Source organism: Varanus komodoensis, unplaced genomic scaffold, assembly GCF_004798865.1.
Source record: "Varanus komodoensis strain SLA01 unplaced genomic scaffold, ASM479886v1 scaffold10, whole genome shotgun sequence".
In the NCBI taxonomy this organism is placed as follows: Eukaryota; Metazoa; Chordata; class Lepidosauria; order Squamata; family Varanidae; genus Varanus; species Varanus komodoensis.
Genome location: NW_025335269.1, coordinates 19607944 through 19620436, shown reverse-complemented (window position 1 = coordinate 19620436; position 12493 = coordinate 19607944). Strand labels below are relative to the sequence as shown.

Sequence of the window (12493 nt, the reverse complement as noted above, 5' to 3'; positions counted from 1 at the left end):
AAAATAGAAGCCAACCCTGTTATGTTTATCTATTATTTCTGAGTATTATTCCTGAGCACTGCTGTAAATTTCAAGAATCAGACACAGCACACATTTTCCCAGCATGGAAAACTACATTCCTGAAGTGCTGGATTTTGACGAAGAAAAGATGCAGTTCATACCTCCACCTCCTCAGACCTAAAGCCCTATACTGATGGGACCCATATATCTGAACAACTGTTTTCTCCCATATTAACCTGGCCATACCATACACCTGCAGATTTCTTTCTTCAGATGTCCCCATCTTGGAGTAAGGCAGGCATGGTGCCTCATCTTTGGAAACCCATCCCCAGGGAGGCCCACTAGTGGCCCTTGGCACTAGTTCTTGTGTTCTTTAGGAATTATTTATTTGTTCATTTCATTACATTCCTATACAGCCAAAAATCCAAATTCTCTGCGTGGTTTCAGAACAATTAAAACCATGAAATATAAGACACAATATAAAATTTTACATCTACAGTAAAAAGTAAAATAAAACCTAACAGCATTGCCAAGATTTGTAATACAACAAAAGTATTACAGCAGAAAGTGAAACACTAAGGAAATAAGGAAATAAGAAGGTGCTTCACCTGGAAAGAGCACAATGCAAACATCAGACAAGCCTTTCTGGGAACCTTATTGCACAACTGGGGTGCCAAATAGAAAACGCCCCCCTTTAAGCAGCCACCTACCTCATTTCCTTGGCAGAGGAAAGAAAACAGGTGAAGACATGAAAGAAATTTCTTCATTAAGCAAAGAAAACATTTTCCCAGGTCTTTTAAGATCTTGCTCAAATCTGTTTTTACTCTGTTACTGTATGTTATTTTTTTAACTGTTTGGAAGCTAAGTCACAAGCATTGTTTATCTACTTGTAACTCATAATATTAAAGGTTTGCTTTAAAAAAATATATGGAGGCTACAGAAAAGATTATGCAATTAATGGCTCTTTTCAATATTTTGTAACAGATCAACATTTCTCTAGTTGCCAAGATTACCATGCACATTTGAGAATATTTACTCAACTGGAAACACTCTCAAAATTGTTCTTATTTTAAAATGCTAGTAGAGAAATTACTGATAGTGTGCCAAGACAGCAAATTGAGTATTGAAAACTACAGAATATATTAGCTGACGATTTGAACATTTTCCTATTGAATTATGGATGCTCTAAGAATGAATATTATGATAAAAAGCCAAACATTTGACAAAGCAGACTCATCTTCCTTCCAAAGTTTTATTCTTAAATTACGTCAAAATCTGATTGTAATAATACCTGAAAGATGTATTATAGTGGTAACATTAAAGATATTTCCCATGGCATATGTTTATATATGTATACAATGCTAAAAAATACTCTTCATCACAGACTGACATTTATTTAACAATATTTATGAATTGTCTAAAGACATTTCTAAGGAATGTACAGAACAAGCTTTTATACAGAAGACAAAATTACTTTTTCTGCAATGCCTCTTGGAAAAGGTGATTTTTCAGTAGGCACAGAAAACTGGAAGAGTTGGCACTTTCCTTATTTGTAGTGGTGGAGAGTTACAGAAACTAGACCTTGTTTATCTTTAATCTAAAATTATTTGTTGTAATTTCTCATAAGTCAAAGTACTATATGAGAATCAAAATGCAGTAGGTTAGTGACAGCCACCAAATTATTAATTGACCAGACTTTGGAATTAAACAAATATTAAATAATGTTAAGGAAATGGTTCATTTAAACAGTGTTAGTCATTAGTTACCTGAAGAATGCTTGCAACTTCATCAACTGGTATTTCACTTGCTTTTTTGGAAGTCAGGACAGGAATCATTATTTCATTGTCATCATTAGGCAGTTGTTGAAAACGTGCAACCTAAAAAGCAAGAAGCTACATAGATCACCAGACTGCACATTCTCCCTCTCCTTCTGCAATAAATAACAAAGCAAGTATATCCTGGAAAGTAAAGGCTAATGCCATTTTCTATCATATATACAACAGGCAATTACTAAAAGTTTAAGCCAAGACTCAAAAAAAAAAAAAATCTTATTCTTCTATATTGTGCAACTTTTCTGAATACACATACAAAAATAATTCCATACAAGCTGTATTATGAATTAAATTCAATTTACCTTCTAGCTAATTATTCCTATATCATTAAAAGAAGAGAATGTTACAATAGAACCTAAAGATTGCATATATACACAATTCTGTTGCTCATTATTGTTAACCATTATACTAGGACTGTCAGTGACCTCATGACAGCTCACTGTCCTCCTCTCATTAGACTCTCTTCTCCTCCTTTCAATTGCCAGCCCTTTGACAGGTTTTGCACACAAAAATTTAAACCAGCACACTAGGCAACAAAGGTCTACAGATAAATAAAAGCAAGGCAATGAAGATACAGTATCTTTGGAATAACGCAATGACAACAGAACAAGATTTGCACGGCCTTAGCAATGGCTTCCTAAATTACAACAGCACAGATGAACAAGCTACTCACAGATGTACCAGCACACACTGAGAATGTATACTAAAATAAATAAATAAGCAAGCAAGCTGCCCGTGGTTATTCCACTGCTATTTGCCCTAACCCTTTGCCTTCTTGAGCTGTCTGTTACTCAGCACTTTTAAAAGGATAAACACGCTTTCATAAAAGCAACACAGGCATAATTTAAACTGAATTTTAGGCTTGTGTTGACAGCCAGTGTGGGATGGTGGTTAGCACAATGGACCGGAGACCTGGGAGATCTAGATTCTAGTCTCCAGCCATGAAGCCCACTGGGCCAGTCATTGACTCTCAGCCTAATCTGCCTCACAGGGTTGCTGTTCTGAGAATAAAAATGAAGTGGAGGAGAATTCTGTACGTCACCTTAGGTTCCTCACAAAAGGAAAAAATGGCAGAATGTACATACAATGCAATAACATTATGTAATAACTTCTGATGACTGGAGACATGAGCAGCTTTTTTTCCTTTCTAGACCAACTGCCCCTTTTCCACACTCATTAATCTTCTGCTCCTACCAAATATAATGCTAGAGAGATGCTGTCGCTATATGATAGGGCAACTTCCCAGGGCACTCCTGCAAAGCAACCAGGAACAGAGAAAAGAGTGTTTACTGCAAGGAGACTGTGATACCAATGTTCATTTGGATGGACTCAGAGAGCTCCCAATATCATGTATCTAGCGTATGACCCACATCAGCATAGCCAGAACTCTCTCTTGGAACACAAACCTTGAATGAAACTCTTTCTTCAGGCTGAATACATCTTTCCAAATGTTTTGTAATCATCTCTTTGTTGCTGAAATCAAAAAGACTGTAAAATATGGCTATGTAGGGTTCTCTGTGGCCAATGTCTGAAAGATCAGAATGTTGTGTAAATGTCCACTGCTAAGAGAAAGTACTTCAAAATATTCTGTGCCTCACATCCATTTTCTTTTTGTAATGCTTATTTTAAAACCCTGCATTGTTCATTCTTAGCCACCATATTGCTCCAGCTATGCTTAAATTTCAGTTGCCATGTGTGGTTACTGAGAAGGTTCCTGAATTCCAAGAAAGCAAAATTCTCTTAGATCTAGCTTCTCGTATCACCAACTCTGAGAAAGCTGATATAGTACATGGTGAAATCTCATTTCTGTGCTACTCTTAAGACACAGGGATCCATAAGAAAATTCAGTTGTATTAGTTCTAAACCCACAGTTCTCTAAAAACATGATTTAAGAGCCTCTTTATGCCACTGTTATTCACCCAGTTCTCATGCTTGCTGTGTAACACCCTGATGGAGTTTGCACATTCACAAGTTGCTTCCAGGTCTGGTACCACTGTGAGCTTTAAATACACTATTCTTTCCTGAGTGTCCTCTACTCAGTGAATAACTATGGAACAAATGGACACATGAAAAAGCACAATAGTGGCTGGACAGCTTTAGTTTTTTTACGTCACATTCTCAGTGTGCACTGGAACAAGATGTTTGTCTGTGCTGTCATTGTTGAGTACCACACAATTCTGCCCGCAATTCTGCCCACATAAGAATTTGTTCTACGTTTGTTGACCCAGCATTGTTCTGAAGATACTGTACCTTCAGTGCATGTTAAATTTATTTTATTTATTTACTAATGGGGAGTTACAAGAGTGGCTTAACCCTTGAATATTACACAATGGCCAATTTCACACAACATGGTACAAAACTCAATCACCCTAATCAGTCAAGAGTTGCATACTCAAAGTAGTGGCCACATCCAGCTCAAAACATGGGCTGCCTTGGGTAATTTAATCCATTTTAACCCTCTATGCCATGCAAACTGGAGAGAACCCAAGTTATAGTATCATAGGAAAGAAGGGGAGGGAGGAGAATCTCTATATGGTCTATTCACACTAACTAATGTTATAAACCTTTATCCTGTTCTCAGTCCACAACTTATCTTAGCACAGGAATGGGCAACTTTGAGTTTTTAACCCCCAAACTCCAGTTCTGCAGACCCCAGTTTGAGAAAAACATAAAACTAAATTAATTTCTTTTTTCACAATGTGTCCCGTTGCCCACTGTTTAGTGTCATTCAAAGGCTAGACCCAGGAACAATATAGAATCAAAAAGACCCTAGAGGCAGAGTCTCTATGTGTAGCTGTAGCTTTACTGCAATGTCCTTCAACAGCACTGAAAAAGATGGAAGAAAGATCAGTCTAATGGAAACTTCCTCTCAATTAAAAGTATTTGCACATAGTGATCTTAGTAATTTCTAACTCACAGAATTTCTGCATTGCAACCCCTTACTTCAAGTCATTAGACTAAATATAGAATCCACATAATCAGGTACTTCTTTATTATCTTAATCTGGACCTTGATTTGAGGTTCTGTATTTTCTTCTCAAACCCCAGTTGATGTCTACTGAGCATTTTTCCACCCATGGAAAAACAATTCTATCCCTAAGTGCTACAACAGAGTGAGGAAAAACATTAAACCAAAAGCTCTGCAATATTCATTGCATACTGCCTTTCTATCCATTAGTTTTTCAGACAAATGCATAATCAGAGCAGTGAACAAATCTAAAAACCAACACCACCACATTTTATCAGTGCTATAAAAATAAAGCCATATAGGCACCAGATCTATGTATAAAAATCAACGGGAGGAAATCTAAGAGAATCATCAGCCATTAAACATTAGCTAGAATAGAGGTTTTAAGATTATAAAAGGATAGTTTAGATAAACCTCTTTAGGGAGTTCCTTTCCATGCAGCACAGAGGCAACTCTGCTTTCTCTACCTTCTGTCTTGGGACAGACAAACACTTGGCTCAGAGGCAAAAATCAGCTCAATATGGATGACTAAACATAACCCAAAATAACAACCATAAATGTTTGCAAGAAAAACAATGGATCCTCTTGAGAAATAATGTATTATAAAATAGGTGATGGCCTTGTCAGAAGATACTGAGCAACAAATGCCCTTTAAAAAAAAAAATGAAAGCTAAAAGAATTCAAGCTGGATTTTAAAAAAGGAGCTCAGTGGGTGCTGCTTGGCGTTTTCCCAGTTTTCACTTTAATTTAACTCACAGGGCTGTCAGAGAAAAGCAGCATGCAAACATTTTTTAAAAATCTGATTTAAAATGGATCAGCAGTGTTAAATAGTTGCAACAATTTAAATGTAGCATCATCAACAGATAAATTTATATCTGGTGACAGATTTGTCTACATCGCATTTACAGGATAAAGAAGGTCAGTCAGCATTAACCTGTCATAAACAAATTCATACATCTGTAGCTACATTGTAAAAAGATTAAATGAAACATTTGGAAAGTAATCTATTTCTATTTAGCAATGTTTTCTTAAGTTACTTCTTCATTTTGATCTTGTATGAACTACTCTGACAACCCACGGCTTGTTGTAAGAATTACAAAACCACAATGAACTGTTATGATATCTGAACCCAGGAGAACACTCTGGGTTACAAGCAGCAGCAAGTGAGTCACTCAACAAGAATGGCAAGCCTCCTTGGCCACCCATACTGCTACCAGCAACAGCTACTCCACGGATGTCCAAGCAGAACTTTGAAGAGACCATCATTTACTAGCTATTCCTTGGAGTGGGCAATGTGTGCAATCAATATCAAATTATTTTTAAATTGTATGCACTAATTAACCTATAAAGTGCCTCACTTTGTCAGTGTTTGTTACCTACTGCATTTTGATGGCAGACACTTACCAGGACATTGGGCTGGAAAGACTCCACTTCTTGGACAGCCACTAATGTACACCAATAAAAGACCATTTTTTTAAAGTGCACACATTTCCACTGCCTTCCTCATCATGAAAAGGGTTATGAACTTTATGAACTAGTGATGGCTACTTCAAAGTGTCACTTGTACATTAGTGGAGCAGCTGTTGCTGGTGGTGACACAGGGTTCAGGGGAGTGGCAGGAACTGAAAGCAGATTGTGATCAGAGTGCAAGGAGGAATTAAGACATGTTCTGCTACACAAGACTCTGGGATACTAACCAGAAGACCAGGGGGAAGGAGAGGGGAGAAAAATCCACAGTAAGTCCAACTGCCCATCAGGTGTGGCTTGGGTTCTTCCGCCAACTGTGGCTTATTCACAGGATGGCTTAGCATGGTGTGCGAACCCACCCACTGAGTCAGACCACTGGTCTATCTAGCCTAATACTGTCAACATGACTGGCAATAGTTTTCTGAGGATTACAGTCAGGGGCTTTTCCTGTTCTAGGTGCCAAATTGTTCCTGAGGAGTTTCACAGGAGAAGTCTATGTTCTACCACTGATTGGCTGCCTCTTTTCTTATGTGCATCTAATGGTGCTGCACAGTCCCATGCATTTAAGAGATACACCCAGCTGTTAATCTTGAGCCAAGATTAACTTTGTGGGGCAGGTACACATGTTATTTGCACCGGCTGCATACACATAAGCCCACATTCCTACATGGATCTCCACTAGGAAACTGAATGAGCACCATTTGGCTTATTTCATAAAAATAGAGGAACTCAAAGCAAAACAACCCTAAGAGGCTGAAACTACCTGATTATCTACACTGATGCTCACATGTTGCCACTGATATGGAAAGTACAAATATCTGTAAGGAAACTTATTTTTTTTAATTCTAAAAAGATTTAGAAGAAAAACTTTCAATGCCAGACTGATGCAAGGCAGCAGTATTCTAAAGAAGGAAGTTAGAGCCTTTTTCAACTCAAGGGCTGAATTCTAGTTTTAAAAAGCCCTTGGGGCCACAAATTATGGGTGAAACTGAAGACAAAAAAGGAAGGGCCAAAGTACCAAACATACCAGCACAATTTAGCTTCAAGCACTTAGGGACAGAAACTAACCTTTTAGAATGTGAACGAACTGCACAAAAGCAGTACACTACCAACCATCAGTGGGACCCCAGTGAGTTAATAGTTCTGCATTGTTGCTCAGCCTGCCCAGTGTCAATTCAGTGAGTGTGTATGACAAGCTGCTGAGTTTGATCTTGTTCTTAAACCAGTATCCCAGTCTGATCCAGTCCTTAAACACTGAGGGATAATGGGACACAGCCTTATTGGCTTTGCTATACATACAGCCTCTGAACTGGTAAGCTACAAGTGATAATTCATATAAAATTAGTCAGAGAATATAGAAAATTTACCATACAGTGCACACACTAGAAATGCAGTTGCAACTGCTCACTTCTTTTTAAAAAATAACTACCGCCATTTCCATATTGCTTTATTCTCATGTACCTATAAAGCCCTAAACGGCTTGGGTCCTGGTTACCTGAAGGAGCTCTTACATCCATATATGCCCACTCGCCCGCCCCTTGAGATCAGCGGGAGAGGCCCTTCTCCGGGAACCCTCCGTGAAGGAAATTAGGAGGGTGAGTACTCGGAGGAGGGCTTTCTCTGCGGTGGTGCCCAATCTATGGAATGCGCTCCCCAGAGAGGTCCGCCTGGCGCCGTTGTTATTTTTCGGCGCCAGGCGAAGACCTTTTTATTCAAATGTCATTTTAACTGTTAATAGTATTTATTTATTTTATTCTTTGGCCAGGGCGACTTATTTTATACTGTTAATTTATATTATTTTAATTGAAGTTATTTATGTTGTGAGCCGCCCCAAGGCTTCGGCGAATGGGATGGCATAGAAATTTTCTAAATAAATACTTCTGTTCCTTGCTATAAAGCAACCAGGAACAGGAAGACGCTTCCATATTAAGAAGTTGGAACATCTAGATCTACATCTTGTAGTAGAAAGATGAAAATTATTGTCTTTCTACTAAATTTTTTATTTCAAAAGAATATCTGTTACAGCTAATTATTGTTTTTTAGCCAGAGATTGATATAGGAGGATATCAGCAGGAAGGATACTGAAAATTATTTATGGGCTAGCAACAAATATAGTTCTATATGCAAGGCAACACACTGCTATTGTTGGCTGCCTAGCATAACAAACCAACATACATTAAAAAATGAAAGTTGCATCTATTATCTTCTGTTTCGTCTGTAACAAAGCTAAGCACACATCATTTTACACTGGTGCTATAACTAGAAGAAACATTAGATCCTTAGGCTATGTTTCCCTGAAAATCCAGGATTTCAACTGGTTTCCAGGTAGCTGCTCAAATAGCCTATAAAGATAGCAGAAATTCTGGAAAAGCCCAACCCCAGCTTCCAAGTCTTTTGCACTTGATACCTTTTGTTGAATATTTTCATCACAGCAGTTGCAAATGAATGCCAGATGGATAAATGCTACCTGTTGTAGAATGACACCGTTTCAACAAATAGGATGGACTAACACATTGCATAGTATTTAGGATGAGACTCTTCCCCGTGAAAGTCCTTAGTGAAGAGTTTAAATAGTGCATAACAAAAGATACTCTGACTGGATTCACATGCTATGTTGAAATAACTGAGCTTATAAACCCAGGTGGCCTAGTGCATTGACCAAATTCAAGCATGCTCCCTAGCATGTTCTTGAAGCCATGACTTGCTATAGAATACATACACCATTCCTGGGCTTAAAGGAGTTTAAAGTGTTGCCTGAACCTGGTCAATACTTTAATCTTAGGAAAGTCAAAACCCCAAAACTGCTGCTTGGCAAGAGGGACAAAAAAGACTGCCACTCTGGCCAGGCAGGTCTGGGTGAATGCCAATGACAGCTGACCCAAAGTGCCTAAGCAGCACTTGAGAATGGCTCTCTTCTGCTACAGTCACTAGCCAAAATTGCTGGTGGCTACATCAGTGCAGGACAAGTCACATTTTGCCCAGTCTCATCTAAAAGAGGTTAAGGAGAATGTGCCTTCCTGGGGTTGCTGCCATCATGGAAACTAGAAAGAGGAACAAGCAGCATTCTGCTCAGCCGCTTCTAAAGGAGACCAAACAGATCACAGTTCAGCCTACCATCCTGTACTGCTGCTGATCCTGATAAAGAGGTGCTGCTTGGCCACCCCACTGCTGATATCAGTAGCCAGCAGCAGCTAGCTATGTCTCTGCCTAGCAATTCAGGCTGGCCCAGAAAAGGAGGTCATTGCAGCCACCTGCCTGGAGCAATCTCCTCTTCCCTGCTGTCCCTGCCTGCCATTCTGGAGCTCAGCACCAGGCACAGAGGGGTACAATACTCAGCTTCCACTAGAGGAAACCCGACATCATGCCTCAAATCCTGTGAAGCAGTTGCAACACCAGATGGGAGCAGAATAGCAGGACAGCACTGCTTCTGATCTCAGCAAAGATGGTTTGAGCAAGGAGTACTGAGATGGACAAACAAAGAGGTGCTTAAGGCATATCAGATAGTCATAAGTCACCCCACTCTTAAAATGCCATCTGAACCCAGCCATTCTGCAACTGGGCATCCTGTAGCAAGCAAATAGCCCCTGATTTAATTTCAGCATAACATTTGTTCTAAGCTAACTTTATATCAATATTTCAGTAACAAAATGCAGTCCAAAGCAGTACTATGCACTTCCAATAACATTCATACTAACAAGAGTTTTGGGTGAGAAACAGTAGCAGCACTATGATATGAAAAGGAAGATGTACAAGTAGCTCTAAATATTGGCCTAATTTCTCAGCGCTAAAGTATTTTATATCCAATGAATGTTATAAGGTTGGGGACAAAACCCTTCTAGAAAAGTGTAATACAATCCCATACAGAAATAAACCCTACTAAGGAACTTGCTGCCAAAAAAGTGTGCACAGCACAGCCTTTGGGCTGAAATACAAAATTAATTCTCCCAGGTTATTGGTGCAGTGGTGCTGAGGATGAAGTTTCTCTACCCCTCAGAACACTTCTTTCCCAGCAGCTTAGCATGAACATTAATACCAGATTGAAAAGTGACATGGGGCAATTTAGAATTTCTGAAGCCAAGTGATAGTGAAACCAATTAGCACAGAATCAGCTATGAGATCAGTGTGAAGAGAGCACTTTCAAATTCATGAAGTATTATTCCCATAAGACTGTTTCCAATTAATGTAGTTCATCTTGATTTTACAGTTTCCGAGTTGTATGAACTGTATTTGCCCAGAACTTCCAACTAACAAAAGGGACAGCTACAAGTTCAGTGCTTGAGCTAGACAAGAGCTTGCAATGACTGAGAGGAATCAACTATATTTCTACATTTTCAAAGTTTCTCATGATGAATATAGTTCATACACTTTAGTCAACCAGACCTTAATCAAGACACTCTTAATGAGTCCCTGTTTTGTTTAGCACCTGCTTGAACAAGAAAGCCACAAGTAACAAGTATTTTAATCTCTTCATTAACAATTACAGTCAACTGACTTGATATGGGATTATATATAGAATCCCTCAATTCTTAAGAAACAAAAGCAGCAGCACTGGATAAGATAGTGGTTTGAGTAAAGTGTAACAATTTATACAATTAAGGATAAAACTGATATACACCAAGTTCATCCAGCACCATGCAGCCTCCAAAACAAGCCTATACCTTAATAATCATGTTTTTAAAGCAATCATCACCCACACCCAAGCCCCAAATGCAAGTTACTTTGCTGAGATATTTACCTTCATTTTTCCATCGAAACCGCACTTGGATTGATGGCTACAAGACTTTAGTGACAGCAACAGCAGCCCTGGGCTTTGGGGGCTAAGAAGTAAAGTGCAGAGGGATCCCTATATTTCAGGTTGTTGCTTTGTTCCCAAACCCAGCAACATCGGTGATGGGGGAAGTGGCGTAGCGCTACCAAGAAAAAGAGAAACAAATAGAAACACGCAAAACCGCCACCACGTTTTGGCTCTCCGCACATATCCTTACCTCCACAGACGTAGCAATCTGTAAGCTACGCTTCCTGCACCCCCACCCAAAGGAAAACGGTGTAAGATTACAGCAAAGAAGCACCGGCAGGGGAGTGTTGGAAGGCCCTTCCCTAGAGCATGTAGAGCCCCACACCCTCCCTTCCCGGAACGCTCCCCAATGAATTGCTACCCTGTCTTGACACCTGTCAGCCCTCCCCTCACACAATCCTCAGCTCCCGCGACCCTCCGCCTGACATCTATGCCTGTTGCTAAGGTACACCCCGGATACACACGGCGGGAGGGAGGAGAGGGAAGACAAGCGAAATAATTCTGGATGGGAGAAGGAAGGTAAGGCCGGTAAGAGAAGAGCCGAGGCGGCTGTGCAAGAATTCCCCTCGGGGGTAGGAATGGGGCAGGGAAATGCCTAAAAAGGTAATGTGGAGCAAGACAGGAAGGAAGAGCGTCCCCAGCAATATTTCCTCAGACAAGCAGCACCTGGCATGGGGTCGTCCCACGCGTCTTCACTCGGGAGTCGCCTCCCCACTGAGACCCACCTTCTGCCTCCCCATGCACGCCCTCCCCTACCCCTCCATTCAGCCCGGCTTACCGAGCGAGACGCCCCTCGCAGGTACCTCTCGAAGGCTATTCCGTCTCCTTCGCCCTCCCCCACCCTTCGCAGCCTTCACTTCCCGGGCTCGAATTCCTCGCGGCGGCAGCGGCGGCCCAGGCACATCCTCCCCGGCTCCGTCCCGTACCAGGTTCGCTCGGTCGCTCGCTCAGCACCCCCAATTCACTTCCGCTGCCAACGGCGGGTACGGGGCGGAAGGGCCTGGAGTGCGGGAGGGAGGGAGAGAGCAGCACACTCCGAGGCAAGCGCGGAGACGCGCATGCGCCCGAGGAGAGAGCGCGGCGGCGGCGGCGGCGGCGCCGGCCGCCCAAGGCCTGTCGCTGCTCGCGCGCAGCGTCCGCTTTCTCTTCTCGCCGTGTCAGGCTGTCCTACACTTGAGGACAAGAGGCGGGAGGGGGAGGCAAGCGCCTGGTTTGCTAGGGATAGGAGGGAGGGGTGGCTGTAGCGCTCGTCTGCTCGCCCTGCGTTCGTCCCTGGATGTAACCAAGGCTGCATCCCTGGGCAGCGTTTGTTTGTGCTGCGACGGAGACGGCCCCATTCTGTTCTGTGGGGTTTACCTCCAGAGAAACATGGAAAAGGACCGTGCAGTGAATGCGCGGGCGCCCGGCCACCACCCATTGCCCACCCGCGAGA

At 41.3% G+C, this 12493-nt stretch overlaps 1 protein-coding gene across 3 annotated transcripts in view; it reads right to left on the bottom strand.

The window, feature by feature from the left end:
• The window catches only part of ATP2C1 (ATPase secretory pathway Ca2+ transporting 1), a 50550-nt gene extending 38457 nt beyond the window's left edge, over positions 1 to 12093 (bottom strand). Inside the window, exons 1-3 of one of the 3 annotated variants that reach the window (XM_044455800.1) lie at positions 11840 to 12093; positions 11002 to 11176; positions 1767 to 1877 (exon numbers count right to left, since the gene is read on the bottom strand). In XM_044455800.1, the coding sequence (XP_044311735.1) occupies positions 1767 to 1877; positions 11002 to 11007 (117 nt within the window). In that variant the 5' untranslated portion in view covers positions 11008 to 11176; positions 11840 to 12093. Of the gene's footprint in view, positions 1 to 1766; positions 1878 to 3238; positions 3259 to 11001; positions 11177 to 11839 lie in introns of those variants that run through there. The other 2 variants (XM_044455808.1, XM_044455790.1) reach the window with 2 other exon arrangements.
• Positions 12094 to 12493: the final 400 nt, after the last annotated feature.